At 39.3% G+C, this 26086-nt stretch overlaps 1 protein-coding gene across 1 annotated transcript in view; it reads left to right on the top strand.

The window, feature by feature from the left end:
- Nucleotides 1-24372, top strand: part of SESN3 (sestrin 3) — a 73914-nt gene extending 49542 nt beyond the window's left edge. The window contains exons 5-10 of the mRNA XM_030331323.1: nt 3531-3767; nt 4259-4433; nt 10651-10769; nt 11598-11788; nt 14572-14716; nt 16527-24372. Coding sequence (XP_030187183.1) covers nt 3531-3767; nt 4259-4433; nt 10651-10769; nt 11598-11788; nt 14572-14716; nt 16527-16613 — 954 coding nt within the window. The 3' untranslated portion in view covers nt 16614-24372. The remainder of the gene's footprint in view (nt 1-3530; nt 3768-4258; nt 4434-10650; nt 10770-11597; nt 11789-14571; nt 14717-16526) is intronic.
- The last annotated feature ends 1714 nt before the right edge of the window (nt 24373-26086 follow it).

The raw sequence follows: 26086 nt of genomic DNA on the forward strand, positions 1-26086 counted from the left end.
TGAATTCACTTCTGTGGGCCTCAGTTCCCCCATCTGTAAAATGAGGGGCCTGGATTAAATGAGTTCTAAACCCTTTTCTGGTTCTTAACATTTCATAATTTTGAGATTTGCAAGATACAGTTTTGCAAATACAAAGTGATTTGCCAAGTGGTGTGAACACTGAAATGCTCCGTGGACCCGCCAGCTTAGAGGAGAAACAGAGTTGCAATTGACTAGAGCACTTGGTAGCAGAAAGGAGCTTCAGTGAGGCCATTATGCAATATCCCGGCACTGTGCTTGGCATTTGGTAACTATTCAGTACCTAGCAGCTGTCATCGAAATTACTATCAGAGAAGTCTTAGGTATTTAAAATCTCTGCTTCTAATGTATATAAATGTTCTTGGTTTTTTTGATACTCTTATTAGACTACATTTTTGTTAATTATTTCCCCCAGTTAAACCAAGCAGAGCTTTGGTTATTCTTTATACTCGTAGCTTTTGAATATCTGTCTGAGAACACGTGAAAACATAATGCTGTCCTGAAGTTTATGTTCTGATTTGATAATGTGTAACTTAGATAGAAGAAGTAATCATTATTTTTATGCCATATGTTAATAACTTGGTGCCCTGTGGTTTGGTGGGTCTAAAAAGGGAGACCCTGCCCTTACCCATGCTTGGAATCTAGGGGAAGAAAGAAAGAGAGGTAGTAATGACGATGATCACCGCACCGTAGTGTATGAAGGTATGAATAAAAAGAATGGGACCAGGAAATTGCATGAAAGAGGTAACATTTGAGACAGGTCTTGAAGAGTAAGTGGGAATTTTCAGGTAGCAGAAGGTATTCCAGACAGACAGTGGAAACATTTTATGTTGGGAAAGTAGCCAATAGCTTTGGGTGACTGAATCAAGGGCAGGTAATGTGAGGTGGGGGCAAGAGATGGGAAGAATTGACAGCATGTTGTTTTGACACGGCAGATACTGTACTAAAGAATTTATGTCCTATCCTTAGAAAGCTGTGTTCTCCAGAGTCATGTTATGTCACCTCCGGGGTACACAAGGCAGTTCTTCAAAATGTTAGCAAATCGTGTATATGCACGCATGGGTGCACATGTATTCTCTCCTTAATCAGTTTCTCTACTTGTATATTTTACAATATTAGTAGTACAGTATATTTTTATAACTAACTATATAAAATGTACTTTATGAGTATTTTTTTTTTAGTATGTCTTAATTTATACATAAATGTACGTGCTCTCAGGGGTTGGGCCCCTCCAACTGGCACTGTCAGAAGTATATGTGATCAAAAGATGTTGATCCTAGGGAATCCCTAGGATAAAGAATGAAGAACCATTAAAGGTTCTTGAGCTGAGTTGTAATATGAGTGTATGTGGTGGTGCAGAAGACAAATCACAAATGGTACAGGCTAGACACAGGGGAGCCAGTCATAAAGCCATTGCCGCAGTCCACTTGAGAGATGACTTTTTTTAAGCCCTGGAGAGATAAAGAGGAGCGATCAGACTGTATGTAAGCAGTCTGCATGAGAAAAAGCAGGGCTTGCTGACTCATAGAATGTGAGGGTGGAGGGGCTGGGTGAGACAGGAGAATCAGTAAGGTTTCTACCTTCCTGACCGGGCAAGAGGCAGTGACATGAGCGGGACGGCATACACGCAGCCCTGAGAATGGAAGATTGTGACATCCGTTTAGTGATGTCCAGTTACCGGAGGAAACACAGGTCTGTGACTCAAGATAAAGGATAGATTAGAAATAAAATCAGACAGTTATTTACAGATAAGCGAAGATCAAGTTGAATGAATGGCCGATCCTTCTGGGGAGATACTGCACAAGGAAAGGAGATCATGGGTAGAAGAGAGCATTTCAGAGGCAAGCAGAAGAAGAAGGGGGCTGGGAGGGAGATGGGGAGACATGCATCGCAGGGTAGACAGGGTGCAAAACAAATTAGTGGGAGTGCTAAAGGCAAGGGAGGTTAATTTCAAGGGAGGAAGTAAGGAAAACATAAATTCTACAGAGATCAAATAGGATACGTGCTAAAAAAGAAATAGATCTGCCCTGTTGGAGGTCATATGTGCCCTTAGTGAAAGTAGCTTCTGGAGCTTGCTTCAAAAAGCAGGTTCTAATGAACTAAAGATACAGAAATGAATGTGAGATGCGAATTTCGAGGTGATGAGTGTTGGCTGTCTGTCCTCTCAGGTTTAATACTCTTGGAGAAGACTGACAAAGGCATTGTAAATTCTACCAATCCTTTTGGAAGTCTCTTTGGCAGCATTAGCAAAAGTCTTCACATCATAATTGCCCTAAAAGTCCTATTGGGAGTTGTTTCTAGAATATGAACACAGCTGTAGCATGAAGATGCTATTTATAATAACAGGTACACAAAAAAATAGAAGCAATTTGAGGATCTGACAGGGTATTCGAAGATGGAGAAGTAGTTCCATATTTCCACTGCCATGCGATAGATGGCCCACGCTTAATGTTAAGTAAGACCATGGAGCCTCGTGAAAATTGAACATGTCAAAATGTGAGGCCCCCCAAAATAGAGGTATCCTCTGATGACATAATTATGCTTATAAAAATAAAATAAAATACATAAAAACTATATTAGGATGGTAGGTTGTGATTAATTTTTCCTTTTTCCTGAGCCTTTGGTAATATATTAAATTTCATGTGTGTGAGTGTGTGTGTGAGTGAGCGTGTGTGTGTGAGTGTGTGTGTGTGTGTGTGTGTGTGGTTAATGGAGAGTAAAGCAAAAGAGGTTTTGGTGGGGGGTTGGCTGTGAAGTGAGCAAAATTAAATAAAAGTTTAGGTTCGTGGGGAGCAGCAGGACACAGACATGTACCCCAAGCAAGAGAGCAAGAACACTGATGGGAAAGAATCCCCAGTGGATTACCAGATGGAATTGGCTCTCGGAGAAAATGGGGATGGAAACATCACTGTTTTTAATGGCTTCACTTGTGATTCCATCATTCAGCTGGAGGATGAAGTAAAATAACATACGAAACAGTGCTCTGAAACTTTTGAAGTTCTTATTCAAAGGTGAGGTATGGTTTCTATCATCTGCCATAGGCTCTTTCTCCATCAGGAAAGATCTCTAAAAGACGACTAACAAAGTTGCCTTACCGAATTGGGTTTTTTTGTGTGACTTTTAAGGTAAAAGTCTTTACCTAAAAACCTTAAAATGAATGGTTTTGCAAGATCATCTCTAAAGTCCCTTCTAGCTTCCGTGTTCTTTGATTCTCTGAAATATCTTATGAAAACCACGTAACATGTAAAAGTGCTTTGGAAGCAGAAGTTCCATTGAGCGTATAAGGGATTTAGAAGAATCTGCCACAGAATTATATTGTTAGGTTTGACAGTTTAATGCAATATTGTTTGGCCAAAGCCATATCTTTATTATGTGAAACATTTTCAAAAGGGAGTTTTATGTTTGATGACTATAAATGGGCATAAAACTGGCGGATTTTTCATGCTTTCCAAAATTGCTTTGTAGCATTCTGTGATTTTCATTTTTACTCTGATTTGCTTTTCTCGTTTCAGAAACTTGTCAAAACTGGAGAAAATAATTGGTCTCTGCCCGAACTGGTACATGCTGTGGTCCTACTGGCACATTATCATGCTTTGGCAAGCTTTGTTTTTGGTAGTGGCATCAATCCAGAGAGAGATCCAGAAATCTCCAACGGATTCAGGCTAATATCAGTCAACAATTTCTGTGTTTGCGATCTCGCTAATGACAACAGCATAGAGAACGCATCCCTTACAGGCAGCAACTTCGGGGTCAGTTTTCTGAACTTTGTTTTTCTTTACTATTTTGCCTTTAAATTTCCCAATGTTAAAAATATCTAGAAAGAAATCATGGTCGGACTCTACAGGATATCATATACTTGAAATATTTTTGTACAGTTTTTCTTACTGTAAAAATGCAACCTGTACACGAAGTTCTGAATTGTCTTAAGAGGCTTTTAAAGCAAATAGATGTTATTGCAAATCATAAGGCTGCCTCATTTTTTAAAATAAACTATAATATATACCAAATGCTAGAATTCTAGATTAAATATATCTATACTTATCAATTTTCTGTGTTTGCAACTGAAGCAGAAACGTCATACTTCTGAAAATGTCTGAAATCTGTCATTTGATTCCCTTTGGAGTTAAAACCCGCCTAAACTGTGCCCGTGCCACTGTACATAATAAGGTGACATTGGGAGACAGAGACATGTACTAGAATAATTCTTAATAACACCCAACATGATCTTTCCTGGCTCCAGATTGTAGATTCTCTAAGCGAGCTAGAGGCCTTAATGGAAAGAATGAAAAGGCTTCATGAAGAAAGGGAAGATGAAGAGGCATCTCAGGAAGAAATGACCACTCGCTTTGAGAAGGAGAAGAAAGAAAGTCTTTTTGTGGTCTCTGGAGATACTTTTCATTCATTTCCTCATTCAGGTGTGCTTCTGCCCAAGCCCCCACTGTCTTTGCCCTTGACCTCCTGTATCCCTGACAGACCACCTTCGGTATTTTTCATATAGACATGTAGAAGCGACTCTGCGACCACCATGTTCCTCTTATGTAGGCCTCCTCCTCCACCTTGCCCGAATGCTGGTGCTCTCCCGTTAGGTTCGTGCGTCTTTCAGTGCACCCCAGGTCCAGCTGACAGGAACTTGCAGCTTCGCAGGACGCGCTCTGTCCTGCAGAAAATGTTATTCAAAGCAGAACAGTTGCTTAGAAAGTTAAGAGATACCTGATTCATTCTACTTTTGTGATGTTTTCAAGTGATAAGTGAAATCCCGTTTCAATAGATAACATTCTTATAATACATCTCTGCCTTTTTTGTGTGCGCGTGGGGAGCATGTGGGAGGATTGTTCTCGCACTGTTACTTTTCCACATTAGTTCTAAAATTACATTGTACTTGCGTTTGCAAGATTTCTTTGGAGAAATCTTCAGAATTTAATAAAAATGTATTATTTAGGTCATTTTCTTGTATGGGATTTGGAGGAATTCATTCTCTTTTAAAAGGAGGAATTCATTCTGTATTAAAAGCTAGGCTTCTTTGCTCTAGTCTTAAAAATGTACTTTTTTTTCTAATACTCTCAGAGACATTGAATTAGGAGACTTTTCAGTTATGACTAAAAAAGATGTTGAATACCACATAGTAAATGTTATTAAAATAGCATTGACTCGGTAGAAAGCCGAAACCCTTCAAAGTCATCAATCTACATCACATTTTAAAAATAGAGTTCCATTGATTTAAAAAATTTTTAGTCTTAAGCCCAGTCTCATAAATTCCAAGGGTAACTGATTTGGCCATAACTTGTTTGTTAAACATAACTTGCTTGTTAAACATAGCACTGACCAGTAGTTCTCAGAAGTTTTGCCAGAAAGAACAAAAACCCCTTTTATCATCTCCCCTGACGATCTTTTTTATGATAGATTTTATCCACCAAATTGAGTATATTAAGTTCTAGTTTCTCAGAGCTTCTAAGCGGCAGGAAATCCCAAGTAAAGAAACATGGTGTTTTAGGTATTAGCTTAATATCCATTCTACAAACATGCCTTGAGTTCCCTAGTTGGTCTTGGCACTGTAGTGGGAGCTAAGGCTTTCAGGCTAAATAGGACACAACTCCTACCCTTTGGGAGCTCCCAGTGCTGATGGGAGAGAAACAATTTCAATATGTAGCAGAATGTGAACAGTATAGGAGCCTAGAAGAGGGCCCTGAATCCACTGTTGGTGGGAGAGGAACGTGCACAGAAGGGGCCCTACAAGACTTCCTCCAGCCATTTGGCTCTAAGAGACTTGAGTGCAAGGGGGTTGGTGGCAAACAGTCAACTGAGCCAAGGCATGATGGTAAGGAAACAGGATGCCGGGCACAGGAACAAGTGGTTCCGTGTTGTTAGGGCAGAGGTGATGATGTAGGTAATGTCATCACATAAGCTGGTTAGGTAAACAGAGGCCTTATCGTGATGACCTTTCTAACCTTCAGAAGCATGCAGTCTGCCATATTTGGGACATTTTGAGCTAAGAGGTCTGGAGATGTCTAGTACACTGCTTCTTAGACTTTCACTGCATGTGAGTCCCTGGGGGAATCTTGTTGAAATGCCGATTTTGATTCAGTCAGTCTGGGCTAGGACCTGAGAGGCCACATTTCTAAAATTCCCCCAAGTCCTGTCAGTGCTGCCAGTCTGCAAACCACACCTGAGTAGGAAGGGGCTGGCAGATAGTCTGAGGGTCAGGAAAGGGTTTGATTTGTGTTTGTTTTTTTTAATTTTTTAAGTTTATTTATTTTGATAGAGCGTGTGCGTGCACACAAGTGGGGGAGAGATAGAGAATCCCAAGCAGGCTCCCACTGTCAGCACAGAGCCTAAGGCAGGGCTTGAACCCACAAACCATGAGATCATGACCTGAGCGAAATCAAGAGTCAGATGCTTAACTGACTGAGCCACCCAGGTGCCCCCAGGAGAGGGTTTTAAACTCAAGATGAAATTTTGGAAGTTTATAGGCATGTAATTGGGAGTTAAAATCAAAAGAGTTATTTATAAAAACCATCCAGAGAGAATACATGGGACAAAGGAAAATTATAAGCTTAGGGTGAACCTTCTAGGTAAACCAATATTTTAAAATGTAAACATTTTTATTAAGGTTAGTAATATCTATTTGCTTTCAGACATTAACTTTTTTTTTAATTTTTTAACGTTTATTTATTATTGAGAGACAGGGAGATACAGAGCGTGAGCAGGGGAGGGGTAGAGAGAGGGGAGCCACAGAATCTGAAGTAGGCTCGAGGCTCTGAGCTGTCAGCACAGAGCCCGATGCAGGGCTCGAACTCACGAACTGTGAGATCATGACCTGAGCCGCAGTCGGTTGCCTAACCAACTGAGCCACCCATGGGCCCCCAGACATTAACTTTTAAGAGCTTCTCTAACATCACTAGAGCTTGAAGGATAAAAATATTTTATTTCTTTTAGTCGGTTTTGTTTTTAATATTGAAAATACATTCTGGACCCCAGCCTCTGCCTTCTTGGACCCTTGAGCAGGGACTTCTGCCTTCTGCAGTGAATTTTTGCTAGCAAGTCTTAAATCCTAGCCAGAAATTATGTTCTAGTTTTGACAAGAGAGGCTGTATCATTTGTAAATCGTTCAGGGAAGAAATCATTTTGTTGTTTACTCTTAACCATCCCCAATACCACATTTGCTAGTCCCACAAAGGTAACAGCAAAAGGACTCTGTACAATGGCTTATGAAGTCATTTTTATAACCTTAACCATGTTGTAAAATGGAAATAGAAATTTATATTTTTTCTGTAATGAATTTCTTGGTTTGACCAGTGTGATAAAGCATTCCAGATTCCATGTGGAGATTCTAAGAATAGCTTTTCAAGCCTTTTGAAGAAAATGTTTAAAATGTTCTACAGAGGTGGTATTCTATAGCTTGGTAACCGAGTTAACTAGCTTTTATTCTTTTTTTGTTTCTCAAGTTAGAAAGCCATCCCACTACTGTAATAGAGTGTTTTCTGTGTTCTGTTAGGGGCAGATGAATCCAGCCTGTGTGCAACATACTATTTCCTTTGAGTCTAGACTGAAATATTTGTTTTAGATAGAGTTAAAATTGGAGTTTTAGATTTGTTGATCAGAGTACTAATTTTAACTTCTCGAAATAAATTTAGAGAAAAAGCATTTGTAGTTTGAGAGACCTTTGTACATTTCTTTCCGTGGATGAAATCGGCAAACAGGTTTTGATTGACTCTTAATTTTATTTATTTTTTTAAATTTTTTATTGTTTTAAGTTTATTTATTTTGAGAGTGAGAGTGAGAGAGAAAGAGAGAGAGCAAGTAGGGGAAGGGCAGAGAGGGAGAGACGCAGAGAGAGAGAGAGAACTCCAAGCGGGCTTCGCACTGTCAATGCAGAGCCTGATGCAGGGCTTGAACCCACCAACCGTGAGATCATGACCTGAGCTGAAGTCAAGAGTCAGATGCTTAACTGACTGAGCAACCCTGGCACCCTAACTCCTAATTTTAAAATGAATAAAGGGATATTATTCGTAGGATAAATTCTATCTTATTTGTTTAGTTACTCATTGTTTATTTAAAAACGTTGAGGGGCGCCTGGGTGGCGCAGTCGGTTAAGCGTCCGACTTCAGCCAGGTCACGATCTCGCAGTCTGTGAGTTCGAGACCCGCGTCGGGCTCTGGGCTGATGGCTCAGAGCCTGGAACCTGTTTCCGATTCTGTGTCTCCTTCTCTCTCTGCCCCTCCCCCGTTCATGCTCTGTCTCTCTCTGTCCCAAAAATAAAATAAAAAAAAAAAAAAAACGTTGAAAAAAAATAAAAACGTTGAAAGGCATACGACAACTTTGAAAATGCATATGAGCAAAACAAAAACTAACATCACCATCAAATGAACCAGTTGTGTAATGGTCAACTCCAGTATCGGTATTTGCCAAATGAAACCCAACTGGTTGTGCAGTGTGGGTGGAAGGATCACGTCAGGAGAGAAACTGTTTTACACACTTTAGTTATCACTCACTGTTCTTGGTTTGATTTTACTTCACAACCCACAAAACTTCTCGTTTGCCTAGCACTGCAGTGATCGCTGCAAATTTTTAATTTTTTGCCTCGTTTCTATTGATTAGTCTGTGATGGACTGAATTAAGGAAAGCCTAACGTCAATCGTAAATGTTAAGAGATAAAGGATCGAAAATGCCATTTTGAGAGTTGTGCAACAGGAGGAGACAGTGCAGTGGTTGTGGGTTGGGCGAGGGATAAGTCTGAGATTTTGCTTTAGAAAACGGAAAGTCACTTGAAAGCTTCAGATCAGATTACATAGTCCAGGGTTTCCAAGTTTTCCACATCCTCCTAAATGAATCCGCATGGTATTTCTCACTGACAGTGGTGTAACTGACACTTAGTTTACTTTTTTCTTAAGGAGGTACTTCTTTTTGCATTAATGAAACAAACAAACAAAAAAATAGATACTAAGTACGTAGCATAGTACCTTGTATATAGTAAGCCCTCAACAAATGCCAGCCTCTTCTCATTTGGTATAATAAAGAAGTTAGGTAAGAATTTTAATATTTCCAAAGTTGGGTAGCCTGGATGCTTGATCTCTCCTGACATTATCAAGCACCCATTAGGCCATGGCAGTGACCTAAGGAAAGGTTAAACCTTGTAAGGAAAGAATAATTATTGCTAGGATTTTCACAAAAGAACAGAGATTAAAGATAATGAAGGCAGTACTAATTGACCACATCTTCTGGATGCATTACTACAATTGCCCTTGTTTATTTAAGCTTCTCAAGACTGTCTGGTTAAGAATTAGTTTTTTTATGCCATCAAATTGTTTTAGGAGCTATTTAATATTTGTTTATTAATTACTTATTAAGTATTAGATTTATTTGATACTGATTAAAATAACTTAATAAGAAAACATTGGTCTTTGCATGGAAGGAGTATTTTTTCTCTTATTTTGAAAAGAGCATGTTCACTTTCTAGAGTAGAAGGTAGTAAGTAAAGGTAGCTCATTCCCTTTCAGTGGTTGAAATCGGAAAAAAGTATGAAGACAGACTAACCTAAAAAAAAAAGTGAGTTAGAAGAGAATTGTTTTTACACCAAATTAACATGCACTGAGCGTTTAAAATTTTTTCAGTGGTGGGCTCCTGGGTAGCACTTGGTTGGTTGGGCATCTAACTCTTGACTTTGGAGTCAAGGCTCAGGTCATGACATGGCTCAGGTCATGATCTCCTGGTTTGTGAGTTCGAGCCCCACATCAGGCTCCATGCTTATAGTGTGGAGCTTGCTTGGGATTCTCTCTTGCGTCTTTCTCTCTCTCTCTCTCTCTCTGTCTCAAAATAAATAAACTTTAAAAAATGAAATAAAATTTTTCAGTGGTAAATTTTTACTCTTATCAAGTATGCAGAAGCCAGCTGTCTTAAAGATTCTTGTAGTCTATCTTTTCCTGAATGCCACATTTATAATATTTTAATCACAATCTCATCAACACATTGTTTACTTCCTATGACGCATACAAGCTTTTTTTTTTATCTCCACATGCACAGGAAAGCACACATACGTTAGGTGTAAAACTCAGTGAATTTTCCCAAACTGAATCTTCCTATTTTAGCACCCAAGTCAACTAAGAATTATAACAGTGATACCCAAAAAGGCCACTTTCCTCCCTGCTGAGTTCCCTTCCCAGGCCCTCTCCATAAATGCCGGCTGGTGAGCTAATCATGAACTACACTGCACTAATTTTTACCACGAACACATCCAGATGAAACACCATCAAATTTTAACAAAATCTACCTTAACTTTAAGCTCCACTGAAGTGGTCTTTTCCCTTCACCTCCTCTCTTTCCCTCTTCATCCCGCGTTGAGTTCAAATAACGTTTAAGCTTTATACTCCATTTATATGCGCTAGTGAAACTAGTGTATTGATCCTTTGCCACTGCTGCTTAGATATTTCAGTGTAGTCATTTTCTCGCCCAGACAACCACACTTATATGCTGATTGCCTCTGTTTTGGTAATGAAATTGTATCCAAAACTTAAGCCGTAAAGTCAATATTGTCACTTCAGAAATCCATGGAAAAGCTAAAAGGTGGAGGGAAATGGAACAGTTGCATTGATCTGTATACAGTTTCCTTTATACTAGAATGTTCATTGTTGCCCTTAGATTTTGAAGATGACATGATTATAACATCTGATGTCTCCCGATACATTGAAGACCCTGGTTTTGGGTATGAGGACTTTGCCAGACGTGGAGAAGAGCATTTGCCAACATTCCGAGCTCAGGTAGAAGATGCCTTTCGTTCAGAGGAACTAGAGAATAAATACTGTCCTCTAACTGTGAAATGTTGAAATGTAAATCCATTGACTTCTAAAGAAATTAATGGTCATTTTCATAGAGTCTGTAAATCCTTTTACGTAACCTTGTTTTTAGCCTAGTCTAATTTGATCTCCCAGTAGACAGCTTATTATTTTATTATTTCTATGTTTCCGCCTCTAAGAAAGCAAAAGGAATCTGTCTTGTTCAGTTACTTGCATTATTACATGGTAATTGTATAATGTTCATACCATTTTTTTTTTCTTGGAGAGGAGCAGGGAGGAAATCAAGCGATTAAAGTTCCATTTATAATAAAATGGCATTTGGTAATAAGATCACCCACCCACCGGTAGCTCTGGGCTCAAGCACCACCCTACTCCCACCCCTACAAAACGGAGCCACCATAGTGATATGGCTCCTAACAAGAGTGTAAGTTTGAATTAAGACAGACTCCTTGGCACTTGTCCACGTGATCTGTTGATTGTGTCACTGAGCAGCTTTGGTCACGTAGGAATATTCCAGCATTCTGGAAGGTGTTCTTCCAGATAAGGGTGTCGTTTGCATCCTACCTGACTACAGGAGGTGGCCAGAGTTCATCCCAACATGTCAAACCGTGGTCCCCACTGAGGAGGCACTCTCATCTACAGACCGATGTGAAAGGTTCTTCGTAGAGCTATCAACTTAGAATTAGAGTTGGAATACGTTCACGTACTTGCTTCAGTAATTATATTTAATAAAAATACACAGTGTAAATGGAGAGTGACCATTTTGCAACTGGATGCAACTTCTCCTTTTAGGACTATACCTGGGAAAATCATGGGTTCTCCCTGGTGAACAGACTTTATTCTGACATTGGACACCTTCTTGATGAGAAGTTTCGCATGGTCTACAATCTCACCTATAACACTATGGCCACCCATGAGGACGTTGATACCACCATGCTGCGCAGAGCTTTATTCAACTATGTTCACTGTATGTTTGGAATCAGGTATGTTCGTTGTCAAGACAGTTTGGAACATTTCTAAATGAAAATTCTGGCCTGATCCTCGCTTCTGTCTTCTTCAACGCTATATAGTACTAGGGAGAGAATATTACCTGTGGACTTCTGATTTTTAAAAATTCCTTCCATTTTAGAGAAGAACATTTTTCTTTGTTTAACTGTGGGGAATCTTAGCATGTACCTGTAAATACAATAATAAGAATTTATTGAGGAGGGAAAAAAATCAGTAATCATCGGGGGATAGGATGGGCTCAGACTCATTTTAAGAATCCTTCCTGTAAGAATCAGGGAGTTAAAAAACCATCTATTATGTCCCTTTAGCTCACTGTCATAAATGTTGGTTTGTTTGTTTATTTTTAAAAGAATAGCAATTAGGGTCTAAATAAAAGTAGGATAGATTGTGTCCTCATAAAGATCACAGGAGAACACTGAAATGAAACCATCAGTCAATATAAATTAATGGCCTCTAACTTTAGAAAACTGGCATTGAGAGAACAGTGAGTACATGAGCAAATGAGATTGAATGGTCTAATCAGGAAAGCTTTTTTGGGAGAATGTGCCTTTTTGAGCTGGGTTTTGAAGGCGTTTATGGAGATAGATTTGCAAAAAGAGAAGATTCGCCATCATGAATACATTCAACTTGACTCTACTGTATCCTTTCTGATACAGTATCAGAAAACCTTTATGGAATGGAATTAGAATGCAATTTGTTGAGCAAAGTATCTTCTGTAGTTTTAATTTACAGAAATTTTCCTGAAACATCTAAGAGTAAAGCATTCCACCTAGAAGACACTATTGTGATGGTAAATAATAACTGTGCTCTTTGCTCATTTACCAGTCCAGACAATAAATTATCACAGAACCATCACATTTTGAAACACACACATTATATCTACCTAATTAAGAAAAATAAATACTAACAATTTAATTCAATTATGATAAATTGTATTCAAGACACTAAATAACATGTTATGGTGATTATATTTACCTGTTGGATACTACCCAAAAAAGCTCAGATAAAAATCTTTGAATACTTATGTTTAACTGAGCATATTTTGGGGTTAAAAATGAACTGAAAACATAGAAGAGAAATCCCACAACCTCCTACTACTGCCTTTACCCTCCCGTCTGCCTCTGTGTCCCTTTACTCTGCTGTCTCCTCCCTCGTATTATGGATGAACTGTCCCCCTGTGCACTTGGGCACAAAATCTCATCTCCTCTCATTTAGGATCCCTATTCTAGGATAAAGGAGATGTGGTATATTCATGCAATGGAATATTACTCGGCTATAAAAAATAATCAGATCTTGCCATTTGTGACAACAGGGATAGACTTAGAGGGTATGATGCTAAGTGAAATAAGTCAGAGAGAGACAAATACCATATGATTTCACTTATATGTGGAATCTAAAAAACAAAGCAAAGAAACAGAAACGGACAGTTAAAGAGAACAAACTGATGGTGGGAGGGGGGCGGGTGTGTGTGTGTGTGTGTGTGTGTGTGTGTGTGGAGGGAAGGCCAGAATTGGTGAAGGGAATCAAGAGGTAAAACTTAAAGTTATAAAATAAGTCATGATGATGTAATGTTCAGCACAAGGAATCCAGTCAGTAAGATTGTAATAACTTTGTATGGTGGCAGATGGTAACTACCTTTGTGGTGAGCATTTTGTAAAATACATTAATGTTGAATCACTGTGTCATACACCTATAACCAATACAGTTGGTTGTCAACTGTAATTAAAAGTAAAACTTCGGGGTGCCTGGGTGGCTCAGACAGTTGAGCGTCTGACTTCAGCTCAGGTCATGATCTCGCGGTTCGTGGGTTCGAGCCCTACGTTGGGCTCTATGCTGACAGCTCAGAGCCTGGAGCCTGCTTCGGATTCTGTGTCTCCCTCTCTCTCTGCTCCCCCGCTCACACTCTGTCTCTCTCTCTCTCTCTCTCAGAAACAAATAAACATTAAAAAAAAAAAAAAAGTAAAAATTCTTCCTTCTCTCTCCTGCAAAATCAACTTTACCCTGTTTATTGGATCGTTCCCGTTAGTATGTAAACAATGCTGTTCCTTCTCTGATCTTTAAAAACAAAATCCTTTCTTCATCCTACTTTTCCTTCTGGCTGCTGCATCCTTTTCCTGCTCCCAGGCGCCGCACATCTGTCACCATCTTCTCATCCCCCATTCCCCATTGAATGCACTAAGGTACTACACCAGAGAAACCACTTTTGGTGAGGTTCCCGGTGATCTCTGGACGGCTGCTCCCAGTGCTCGGTGCTCAGCTCCTATCTGATCCGATCAGCCGGCGGCATCTGACACAGTGGATTAACTCCCTCCTCCTTGGAACCCCGGCTCCTGCCTTGGGGCTTTACATGTGCCCTGTTCCTCCTAGCCTTTGCTCAGATGTCAGCCACCCTACCTAAAATCAGCAGCTCCTCCTACCACAGGCTCCAATTTCCTTTTCTCTCCGAAGTGGTTAGCACCACCTGACATATTATGTGCTTGTCTTTTTTTTTTTTCCCCTCTTTTCTCTCCAACAGGATTTCAGTTCCATGAGACCAAGGATTTTTTTTGTTCAGTCTGTTCATCAGTGTATCACCAGTACCTAGAAGAGGACACGCAAAGCGCACGGCACATAAGAGGCACTCAGTGAATATCTGTTAGAACAGTTAGTTGATGAGCTGTTGGCATTTAACCGCTAGACCATAAACCTCTCTTGAGGCAAATCGAGAAACCAGAAGTTTGATTTTGTCATTATAAAACTGTTGTCCTCCTGCTCGTAGGTATGATGACTATGATTACGGAGAAGTTAATCAACTACTTGAACGAAGCCTGAAGGTTTACATTAAGACAGTGACCTGCTATCCTGAGAGAACTACCAAGCGCATGTATGATAGTTACTGGCGTCAGTTCAAGCACTCAGAAAAGGTGCGTTGCATGACTGCACGTTCTGTGTGCCTTAGACACGTGTCCACTAACATTAGGAAGGACTGTGAAAAATTGCACGTGAAAGTGTTAATAAATCAGCGCCATTAAAGAAGAGGAAGCGGCGTCATCTGGCTGTCCCTTGAACAATGTTTTCAAATTCAGGTTTACTGAAGATTAACTAAATTTTTGTTGTGTGTTTTCTCCGGTGTGGTAAGTACGGCAAAAGCGTAGAATCAGCCGTTGCAAGACTGGATCTGAATATTGGTATTTTTGAAGTCCATTTAGGAAAATGTCTACCAGTCCAGCAACTAACAAAAATCAACCCTACTGAGATGTGTTAGGTGTGGTTGTGCCGTGCCCAGAAGGTATATCCATTTAGAGATGAACTAGCCATTAGAGTTAACCTATTTGTACGATAGTCTCTCATTCCAGTTTGGTAATTTTGTATTTTGACAATATAATGCAGGACCTTTGAGCCAAATATATATACCCTTATGTAAGAATATTTCTTTCGGGGCGCCTGGGTGGCTCAGTCAGTTAAGTCCGACTTCAGCTCAGGTCATGATCTCACGGTTTACAAGTTCGAGCCCCACGTTAGACTCTGTGCTGACAGCTCAGAGCCTGGAACCTGCTTCAGATTCTGTGTCTCCCTCTCTCTCTGCCCCTCCCATGCTCATGCTCTGTCTCTCAATAATAAATAAGCGTTAAAAAAAATTTAAAAAAAAAAGAATATTTCTTTGGATGAAATACATAGGAATCATTATGTAAGATCTAATAAATGTTAAGGATCTTTACCAACGTTGTAGTAGAAGAACTGGCCTTAAATCCTAGATCGTTTTGACCTGTAAGTCCAAGAATCTTCCATTTACACCGCAGGTTCCCAGCTTTTGAGGGTAAGAAAATCCATTTAGGGTCCTAACATTCACTAATTAACTCTGTGGCCTTGACAGAAAATGTTATGGCCTCCATACCTGACGGATTTTATGAAGTCTTTGGGCCAGTCACACATACGATAAATAACCCATTTTACTGCCTGCATCTCTTCTTGACAGATCTATATGCCCTATTTATATGTTTGCATTACTTTACTGGGTTGTATCTAGAAATTCCCTTTATTCGTCAAGAGACTATCCCTAACCCGTAGAACATTATCAAAATAAATGCAATATCAAAACACATTTCTTTGTAGTCTATTTTGAAAAATACATTGGTATTAATTTTAGTCTATCAGCTAATGTGTGTCTCCCCCAACACTTAGGGGCTTGTATCCGAAAGACTCCAGGGAAGATACACATATCTAACAAGGACCAGACAGTAATTGCAAACTGCTGTAAGCTTCAGGTTTTCACTTCCGTACCTTTCCAAGTATACAGGAAGAAATGTTCTTAAAAGCTTTCCGAGGACTGAACATAGGCTCTGAGAGATGTAGAGCTGATTTTTAGCCACATACAACTGGAAGAAGAGAAAGTTGCAATTTATTAAAAAATTGAAAAGTGTGTGATTTCGTAATCCAGAAGATTGATTGGCTTTATACACATCGTGCACATTCTGACATAATGCTTGGTACTTTCAAGACTTTTAGAGGTCATTTTTGCCACTCACAAGATCCCTTTCTCTTTTATAGACACGGTTTTGTTATGAGCGTTCCATCATTTACACGCGTAGATATGCCGAGGCATGTGTGTTTGTACGTGGGTCTGTGTACACAGGACAAACCCTTGTGAATGTCTGTTAAAAAAAAAAAAAAAAAAAAGGAAGTTTTTCCAGTTGTTTGTAATGGTCACTAAGTTGCTAACGTTGTCGTTTCTAGGTTCACGTAAATTTGCTTTTAATGGAAGCACGGATGCAAGCTGAACTTCTTTATGCCCTTCGTGCCATAACTCGGCATTTGACCTGAAGCATCACCCAGCGAAAACGTCATATGTGTGTAAAGACCTTTTCACACAAGAACATACATCAGAAGCTGTTTGTGATGGGCATCAAAAGTTATTCAATTCTCTAGTGTCAAAGTTTAGCCGTTCTCTTTGGCGGCTGTAATGTGCAATGATGTGTTTTATTTTTCTTGATGCTTAACATTACTAACAATTGCAAAAATAATACTGGGGAGCACTACTTTGCATTGTTTTATAGTTGGAGTTTTGGATACTGATCATAAATCACGAACCTGGTTTATTAATGCTTAACTTCAGCGCTTTTGGGTTTGTATGTATGTGTATTCTTTTATTTCCTTCTTTCTTTTTTTTTTATTATTATTTTTTTTTTGGAATAAGGAAAAGCGCTTACAATCTGCTCAAGTGATTGTTTTTCAGATATTGGAATTCAGCAAAGAATGACCTCTTCTGGCCATTCTAAACTTTTAACGTTGTGTCCTAAATCTGGTGGAGGAGAAGCATGCGCTGTTGAACTAAGCTGCTCACAGGACACGTATCTGTGTCCCCAGGAGATTATTTGTCAGGCACTGTTTGTGGTTTTTGTTTGTTTGTTTGTTTTTGTTTTTTGGGTTTTTTTTTTTTTTTTTTTTTTACTGCTATTGGCGATAACGTGAAATGTGATACAGCCATTGTCCATAATTTAATGTGAAATTAATCATGATGAATTCTATAGCATGCTACTGAAATGCCAAATTCAGCTCTTTTCTTTCTCTTCTGAAACAGAAGTTTCCGTTTTCCATATCAGATGTATATATTAAAAGCAGAATTATGCACAATCCTTTCTATCACTAACAGTCCTCCTCAGTCATGTAAGTCATCAGCGCTCACAGAGCTGCTCACCACTCATTCAGTTGGCACACGCAAGCCTGTACCCACACAAGACTGACCAAAAAAGTTTCTTTGCACGTTTTCTTTTCTCATAGTGTTTTCTATATCGCAGTAAGCAGAGGAAGGTTAATATACTTGTATGTTTTCCTGGTAGCTTTTAGAACTTCTTTCCCATGATTTTTCTTCTAATAGGCTGAGGAGTTGAATATTCAGAGGTAACAATTGTGTTTCTATGCATTAATGTGATTGAACAGCAACAACAACAACAAAAAAAGTGCAATATGTCGGGAAAAAATACTCAGCTGAACTTTCCCCCCATTATGTCATTGCAGAAGTGTCCTTGTAAACAGAGCCATAAAGAAATTTTGTTCAAATTTCTTTATTGCACAAGGCTTTTGCCTTACTGGGGTTGAACAATATTGTTTTCCTAATGCCAAAGCACCCCCTTCCCCAGAAAAAAAAAAAAATCTCTTTGGACAACTGGTTTAAAAAAGCTATCAAGTCTTAGGGGAGGAAGAAGCATCCAAAAAGTCACATTTTTGCATCGGTTTGTGTTGCCTGATTAGACTATCCTTACAGAGCACAACATTATGTGTTTCTAGCTTTAATTTGTATTGTGTTAATGAACCAGTGAAGTGCCTAAGAGATGCTTACAACTATCCAGTAGGACACGACCACACTGCTTAAACGCTTTTTGGTTAACTAAGGGTGACTTGAATTTTCACAAATCTGCTAATTTTTTAAAAACAACTCCATTTTCTCATGGTAAATAATAGAGTCAAAATTCTCCATTAGAGTTCCCACAAAGATTTCATAGAAGACTGACTTATTTGTTGTATAGGACTTTTTCTCTCATGAAAGAATCTTGGGTTTTGTTAAGTCATTTTCCCCTTCCGTTCACTATCCTTTTCTGGTACAATACATTAGGTTGCTTTCTTTTAGAGTTTGTCCCAGATAAGAAAATAGAAAGATGACTGTAAACCTACTAACACAAGGTGGTTCTGCATTTTTAGATTCCAGGATCTCATTTGAAATCTTCCACGTGAGGAAAAAATTACTAATATTTTTTAAGACAGGGTGGTTTATTTAAAGGTATCATTCAGAGAATTCATGCCAGATCTCTTCTGTTTATTGCATATGCCATATGTTGACTTCATTCGGCATCACATCATGTAGAAACGTCTGTTAACTGCAATTAAAGTATTTAGGAAAATGATAAAACACGGATGATAACATCAATGCATATTTGACTTCCCTAACCTTAGAACTTTCGAGTTGAGGATATCTTTTATTCTTGACGGTTTTTTATTTTGTTTTGTTTTTTAACTACAATCCTTTCAGTTAATAACCCTGTATTATTGTGCAGGTGACCTGTATTACAGGATAAAAAAGGATCTTTATAAAATGGAAAAGAAGGAGAAATTCTCACAGAAAAACCATTATGAGCTTTAGACCAAAAGGGGAAACAAGGTGTAAGTAACGAAAATGGCCACTTAGTTTTTGTCTTTTTTTTTTTTTTTTTTTTTTACCCCAGAAATGGAAGTAGTTGGAGTTTGGGTTTTGGAAATATTAGTGCCTTTACTAGATCTCTTTTCTAGCAGAGTTTCTTTTTAGCTCAGCATTGCTCTACTCATCAGTAATCAGGAACGTAAATTGACTTGGAACTATAAACAAAAACAAAACAATGTATTTATGAACCTCAGTGAACCAGCCTAGAAAAATTGACTTCCGAAGGTGCTGGGGCACCTACTGAGACGCAGCACGCACAACATGAGTACCATTTTACAGCAAGGTTGCTGTGAACTTTCTCTAATGCAGACTTGAAATTCTGATGCGGTTTTCCAGGGTGGTATTTTTTCAGAGTATTGAATTTACTATGTAGTAATTTATAGTATAGCTTTTTATATTAAAATGTGATATTTTTCAAAGAGATATCTGGTTCAATTAGTGTAACGATATGATTATACGATACGCTAACCTCCACCTTGGGGCTCACATTGTGCCAAACTTAAATGTGCAAGTGTACTTGGAAAAACAGCACATGTGACTGTGAATTCTCTAACTTCGTTGCTTATTACGTTGAAATTAGTCTAACAAGCCACTGATAATCTGCCTGGTTGATGTCTATTTACTTCCCGGCTTCCCTTGTAATTCTTAATTTCTCAGATCACCTTAGGAAATACCTAAATAAAGACTCTCCCGCCTGAACGTCAATCTGATCTGTAAACCGATCCCTTGACTGTGGGGTTGGCCAGGCAGCTGGCCCCCTGGATCCTTCAGCTTCGGTCTCCTCAGATGGATCCTTGGTAATCAGAGGAAACGAGGCTTGCTGAGATGAGACCACTCGTTACCTTCTTTACCTTTTTGAACCAAGTAGGTTGTCTCAGTCTCAGGAAGAATCTTTGTCCCATCCGGGGTACTTTTACAATAAAAGATGGCTAATGTGGAATCTGGGCCATGGCCTTGGCTTTTAGTTATGGCTTTAAACCCAAACAATGGCAGAGCAACACAGGGCTGTTTTCAAACAGAAAACTCATTGGAAGCTTTATATTAAAATCATATTTGAACCAGAGCCCCTATTTTAATTGTTAGGAAGTCCCCTAAGGATTTTAAATTCTTCTAAAAACTAAATCACATTATTCTACAGCAGCTTTTTCCTTTTCCACCTTACAGAGTTTTGTTTTGTTTTTTTTAATCCAAAATCCTAGATGCTTAGGCCGCAGCAAAATAAAATGATCAGCAAACAATCAAAGATCTATACTTAAAAGTAGTTCACCACTTTAGTGCAGAGTGCATGCATGTGTGAAGGTAAGATTCTTTTAAACTCGTAAATCCGGTTCATCGGGGACAAAAATTAATTTCAGTGCATGTTATAAGAATGATTTGCACTGTGATAGTAAAATGAGGTTTTCGTTTTGTGTTGTGTTTTGAAGACAATTCTAAATCATCCCTCTGGAAAGCAAGACCTTAAACTCTTCTCTTTACCTAATGGACTTTTTCTTCTTTTATGCAAATAGACGGTCTTGCATGGAGTAAAAAGTATGCAACAGTAACGTTGTATAAATAGTATATGAAATTTTCTTAGTAGTATAATGCAACAGCACCCTGAAAGACATGGGGCCCCACAGTTCGGAGCGAGTGTTAAGTCACCTAATTTGTATAATCAGAACCTATTCTCGGTGGCCGTCATTTTAATCTGTTTCCCTATCGTACCCCTCCGGAGACAGAGAATCAAATGACGTCGTCTTTCCTCAGAGCAGTACTGTAACATGAATGTATCCCTCTCAGTCCACAGAACTGCAACGCCCCCCTGTGTGTGGAGCCTACGTCCACGCTGATTTGGCTTAGTTAGTAGTGTCTGCTCAGGTGAGAAGTAGAACAAACATCGCTGGGGTGAAACGGATCCTAGAGGTGGAGGCAGAGCCCTGTGAGGAAGGAGAAGGTTTTCAGTGAACGCGTGGCACGTTCGAGTGTGGCCATCCTCAGCATCGTGCGCCTGATATTAAGGAACATTCCCAGGTGGGAGTTCCTATCTGCATTCAGTCCACCCTTTCCTGCCTGCTTTCTTCCCCCAAGTGCCTCAACCTCTACATGCTCGCCATCTTCCCCTTCCCTCAGCCCATCTTGGTCTGAAGGCCTCTTCACAATCCAAACCAAACATCACCAGCCACCTGCTGATAGTCACCAGCATTTACTTTTCTGAGTTCCTTTTTCTCCACTCGTTAAGAATAGGACTTTGTCCCCGCTCCTCTACATCCCCCCAGTCATCCAGCGACATGTCAGCTAACCTTCTCCATAGACACCCTAGCAGATATTATGCAGCACCGAGTGTAATCCTGTCCATCCCATACTCGAATACCCTTTCCCGGCTGCCTCTACCTCATCCCCAAAGAGCCTATAAATTCAGAGTATCCAACCTTTTCATGGATTCACTCTCTGTTGTTCAGTAATGCTACTTCCATATTTTAATAAATCGTAGAAGATTTTTGCCTTCTATCAAAGTAGAAGTCTTTATATTTATACATGATACAGAAATGGAACTATTTCTACCATGCAGAATTTAGCATTTAGCAGGACTGTAAAGTGATTGATTGAGTTACCACCCTAACCTGGATCTATATTAGGTAATAAATACTGGTGTTAGTCCAAGTTATTTGAATGTAAATGAACAATTCTCTAGCAATCCAGACTGATGTGTAACCCCTCGGGGAAACAGGCAATTTCTGGCATATCCATGGGTGTCGTTACTTGGGCCTTGAAACACGCTTCTAAGAGAAGGACGTATGATAAAGAGTGTTGAGGTGGTCCCATTGGATCGCAGAAGCCCATTTGATATATAACATAGATAAAATACCACACAATTGGGTACATAAGGGTTTTTGAACAAGCTTTCCTGGATTAGACTAGGCTTCTAGCCCCCATTCCTACCTTGTGTTCTCCACGGGGGAGAAAAGTACTATGGGGTGAAAAGGGAATGCACTGACTTTGTAGTCTTTATTCCCCTGGCTGCAGTTCGGGTATATCCAGACTGTCCTTAAGGAACAAGTGCACAGAAGAAGCAACAACACAGTTCTTCCTCTCCAGCCAGTGTGCACCCTGTTCATGGCTGACGACTGTCCGGTTTCTAACACGGGGCATGTTCATCTACAGATGGCTGGCTGACCCGGTGATGAACCACCCTGTTTGGAAGTGTAGATTAATACAATCTGTGGTGGCATTTGAATGCTTACGTTCCATTCGTGAACAACCCAACCTGACGGCAGGGTCTCGTAAATGCCTTTAAGGTTCCCAGGAGTGAATCGATGCCTCATTGAGAAGTGACACTTAATAATGGAGACCGAAGGGATGGTTCTCGCAAAATCGTATGTCGTGAAGGGTTCATTCTAGTTTAAATTAATTCTGGCTGCACCACCATGAAGTACAGAACTAACAAAATAAAAATACCGGGGTGGGGGAAGAAGGAATATCTGATTTTTTTCAGTGCTTGTGGAAATCTTTGAGGTAACGATATGCATACTATAAAATAGCCTTTAGAACAAACACCCCATTTTACTTCTAGCTTCTAGGACAACATCAAACATTAGTGAGTCTAAGTACGATAAATATAATTTTTGGTATATAAATTTTGCTAAAACAGTCTATTTTCTTGCACCCCTCAGCTTACCCTCTTAGAAATGAATGTATAATTTCCACAGAAAGATTATCAAAGGGAGAGAGAATCTCTGGTATGTAATGCTAAAGTATTGTTCATGAATTCTGATTAGCTAAGTGTATGCACTATGACATTTAGCAGATATCTTTCTTAATCAGTCTTTACAGATTTTCCACTGACTTCCAAATCTTATAAGGAAGGACCCAAAGGTAGGATGAAGGAAACCTATCAGTTGGGTAGCCAAGTCGTTTCCTTTGTAACATTGAGAGACTATTTTCTCCTTTCTGAATTTCACTGGTTCTCTAAAATAAAAGGTAAGAGTTCACCGGTACCCTTGTTCATCAAGGCAAGTGATCCAAACTCTCTATCTCGTGCACATATTTTCTTTGCATCCGCATATCTTTTCTGGAAAGAAAATACGATTTTTCCCTTCCTCTTTCTCGTCATATGTACTCTTTTCAACTCAAAATAAGACAGACACAGGAAGCAAATCAAGCCAGTTCGGCATCATCTCCATGCTAATAGAATAGTCCCATCCACATGCACAGTTTGAGCAAGGTAAAAAAGAACCTTGTCAGGTCAACTCGGAACATGGCCTTGCTTCTTGGATTAGCTCCTTCGAACCTGAAAATAACTTTCCTGGTCATGGAAGAACTGGATGTATCCTTTAGCTTATGAAATAGGATTTGAACTTGAAATCTTTTTTTTTTTTTTTAAATCCTGATTCTGCAGGGCAGCTACATAATGAATGTATATATTAAGACTTTGTAGCTGAATTGCACATGAAATCAGATTGCCAACTTCTTGACTTTCAATTTTAGACATCATTTTATCCTTAAGTTGTGAGCGATATATGTAGCATGCTGTGAAACGTCTATTATAGTTCTTTAATTCATCAGTATTAATACAGAATTATCTTTTGCGTTCCTTGGTACTTTTTATTCAGTGTAATCAGAAGCTGTGATGTTTTGCCTTTGTAGTCCTGTGCTTTGTTACTGTAATTTTTTTTTTTTTTTACGAAGCACGTGACTTTGGACTAATGTGAGGCAGATGACATGATCTTTAAGACTGCTATATATATCAGTCTCTTACTATATAAGGTTTTCAATTAGAATAAGCTTTTATCAAATAGATCATTGATGCAATTTAGGATTCACGCAGTTTTCAGCGTCCAATGGCGGTCTTATATTTATAGTTTCAATTCTGAAGATAGCAAACTTGATAAACAGCCACTTTAAACTTGTTCTGGCAAACCAGACCCTGCTCTAGATGTAGTAGTCTAAGGTAGTTAACCATATAAGCCTTTTCAACTATTATGCCCTCCACAGAGTCAGCAGTTAAGGAGATTATAGAACCCATGAAAGCTTTTTGTATGTATAAGTAGGTTTTATTTTTCTTATGTTGCTGATTTTACAATTCTGACTAAAGCTGACCTGAATGGATCAGTTTATGTGTAATATTCTAGTGCTTTAATGGCTTTTTTTTTTTTTTGGAGGGATGGGTAATATTATTTGAACAGATGCAGAAGGAACTGTTAGTGAGTCAAGACAAACACATTTGAAATAAAGGAACTGTGTATTAACATGTTAACAATTCATAACTGCACTTTTTATGACATTTTGAAAATCTATTTATAGGTACAGAACAATGGGTTTTGTTAAACTGTATCACATTTATACTTGCAGAAATTTATTTCATTGTTATTAGTAGGAATTTTATTGGTTCAATAAAATTGGCAAAACTGATCCCTGATTATTTGCTTTTATGTATTTACATTTTTATCGGAGTAGCATTCTTGCGTAGGTTTGTTTCTGCTCAATTATTGAGACATGCGTTCGGAAAGACATCACAACAGTAAGTCGTTTTTTCCCAGAATTCTTGACCCAAAGATTTCTGGTGACAGTTCTTATTAAATTATCACTTGATACTGTATTAATGGAATATTGCAATAGCGTTAAGTTGTGCAAAATATATAAATCCTGTTACCTTTTTAAATGTCATTTGTGGGGCGCCTGGGTGGCGCAGTCGGTTAAGCGTCCGACTTCAGCCAGGTCACGATCTCACGGTCCGTGAGTTCGAGCCCCGCGTCAGGCTCTGGGCTGATGGCTCGGAGCCTGGAGCCTGTTTCCCATTCTGTGTCTCCCTCTCTCTCTGCCCCTCCCCCGTTCATGCTCTGTCTCTGTCTGTCCCAAAAATAAATAAAAACGTTGAAAAAAAAAATTTAAAAAAAAAAATATAATAAATAAATAAAAAATAAAATGTCATTTGTGAGGGGCACCTGGGTGGCTCATTCAGTTGAGCGTCTGATTTCCGCTCAGGTCACGATCTCCCAGTTCGTGAGTTCAAGCCCCACATCAGGCTCATTGCTGTCAGTGCGGAGCCTGCTTCAGATCCTCTGCCTCCCCCTCCGTGCCCACCCCCCCAAAAGCATAAAATGTCAGTTGTGATCACTGCAAGAGGCAAATTAATTTCACCATTGTCTCTTGTGAGCCAAAACAGTAATGTAGAATGGGAATGGAGCATTGAACCTGGGGTCAGAGCCTGGCTTCGAAACTTTCTCTTTGTATTCCAGTGTTAAGCTTTGTGACCCTAGAAGTAATTTAATCTCTGTGGTCCATGATTTCCACACCACAGTCTGAGGGGAGTAATACCTCCTTGACGTGGGTATTTGAGAATTAGGTAAAATGTAGCCATGTATTCGAAATATACATACAGTGGTGAGTTTGAGCAGCTAAATGAGAAAGCCTGAAAGCAGTGTTGTGGCTAATTGAAACAGATACGAACAGATGGGGAAAGGGAGGTTATGTGTAATGGGAAGTGATGGTAAAGTCCCAAGTAGAAATGTAAGATAGGCTTTCGGAAAGCTACAGAGGATGTGTAAAGTCTTTCATGTAGGGTTTTCTAAGCCAAGTCCTAATTTTGATTTATGCTGATTACATAAAAATTCCTATCAAAGGCGAGCGCTTTCCCTTTGTGCCGCCTGTCCAGCTGTAAGGGAGGATCGGCAGAAACCACCTCCTTGCTGATGAGAGTCTGTCTCTTTCAATAATATGCAACGTCCGGGGGGAGAATTAGGGGAGGGCACATCCGGCCAACTCAGCCAGCAGCCTGGCCCTTCCCCACGGCCTCCCTCAACTCAAAATCCCCCTTTTGAACACTGGTTCCCTGAGAATTTGTTAACAACCCTGAACCATTTTTTAAAGTGAAATCAAAGTCGATGTTTACGTGTATGCTTGGTCGTTTCACATACACGATCTCATTTATGTCTCATGGTAACTTTGAAAAGAGCCACTGTGTCCGTTTTGCAGACGAGGAAGTTGAGCCTTAGAGAGCTTTGTCTGCCTAAGAGTTGGCACCTAGAAGAGTCACACTGAGGACCTGAAGTCGTCTTTCTAATATCACTTTTTATACTAAACTTCCCCACCTTTATTCAACCTATGCTTCTTACTTGATGATGTA

Source organism: Lynx canadensis, chromosome D1 (assembly GCF_007474595.2).
Source record: "Lynx canadensis isolate LIC74 chromosome D1, mLynCan4.pri.v2, whole genome shotgun sequence".
Lineage (NCBI taxonomy): Eukaryota > Metazoa > Chordata > Mammalia > Carnivora > Felidae > Lynx > Lynx canadensis.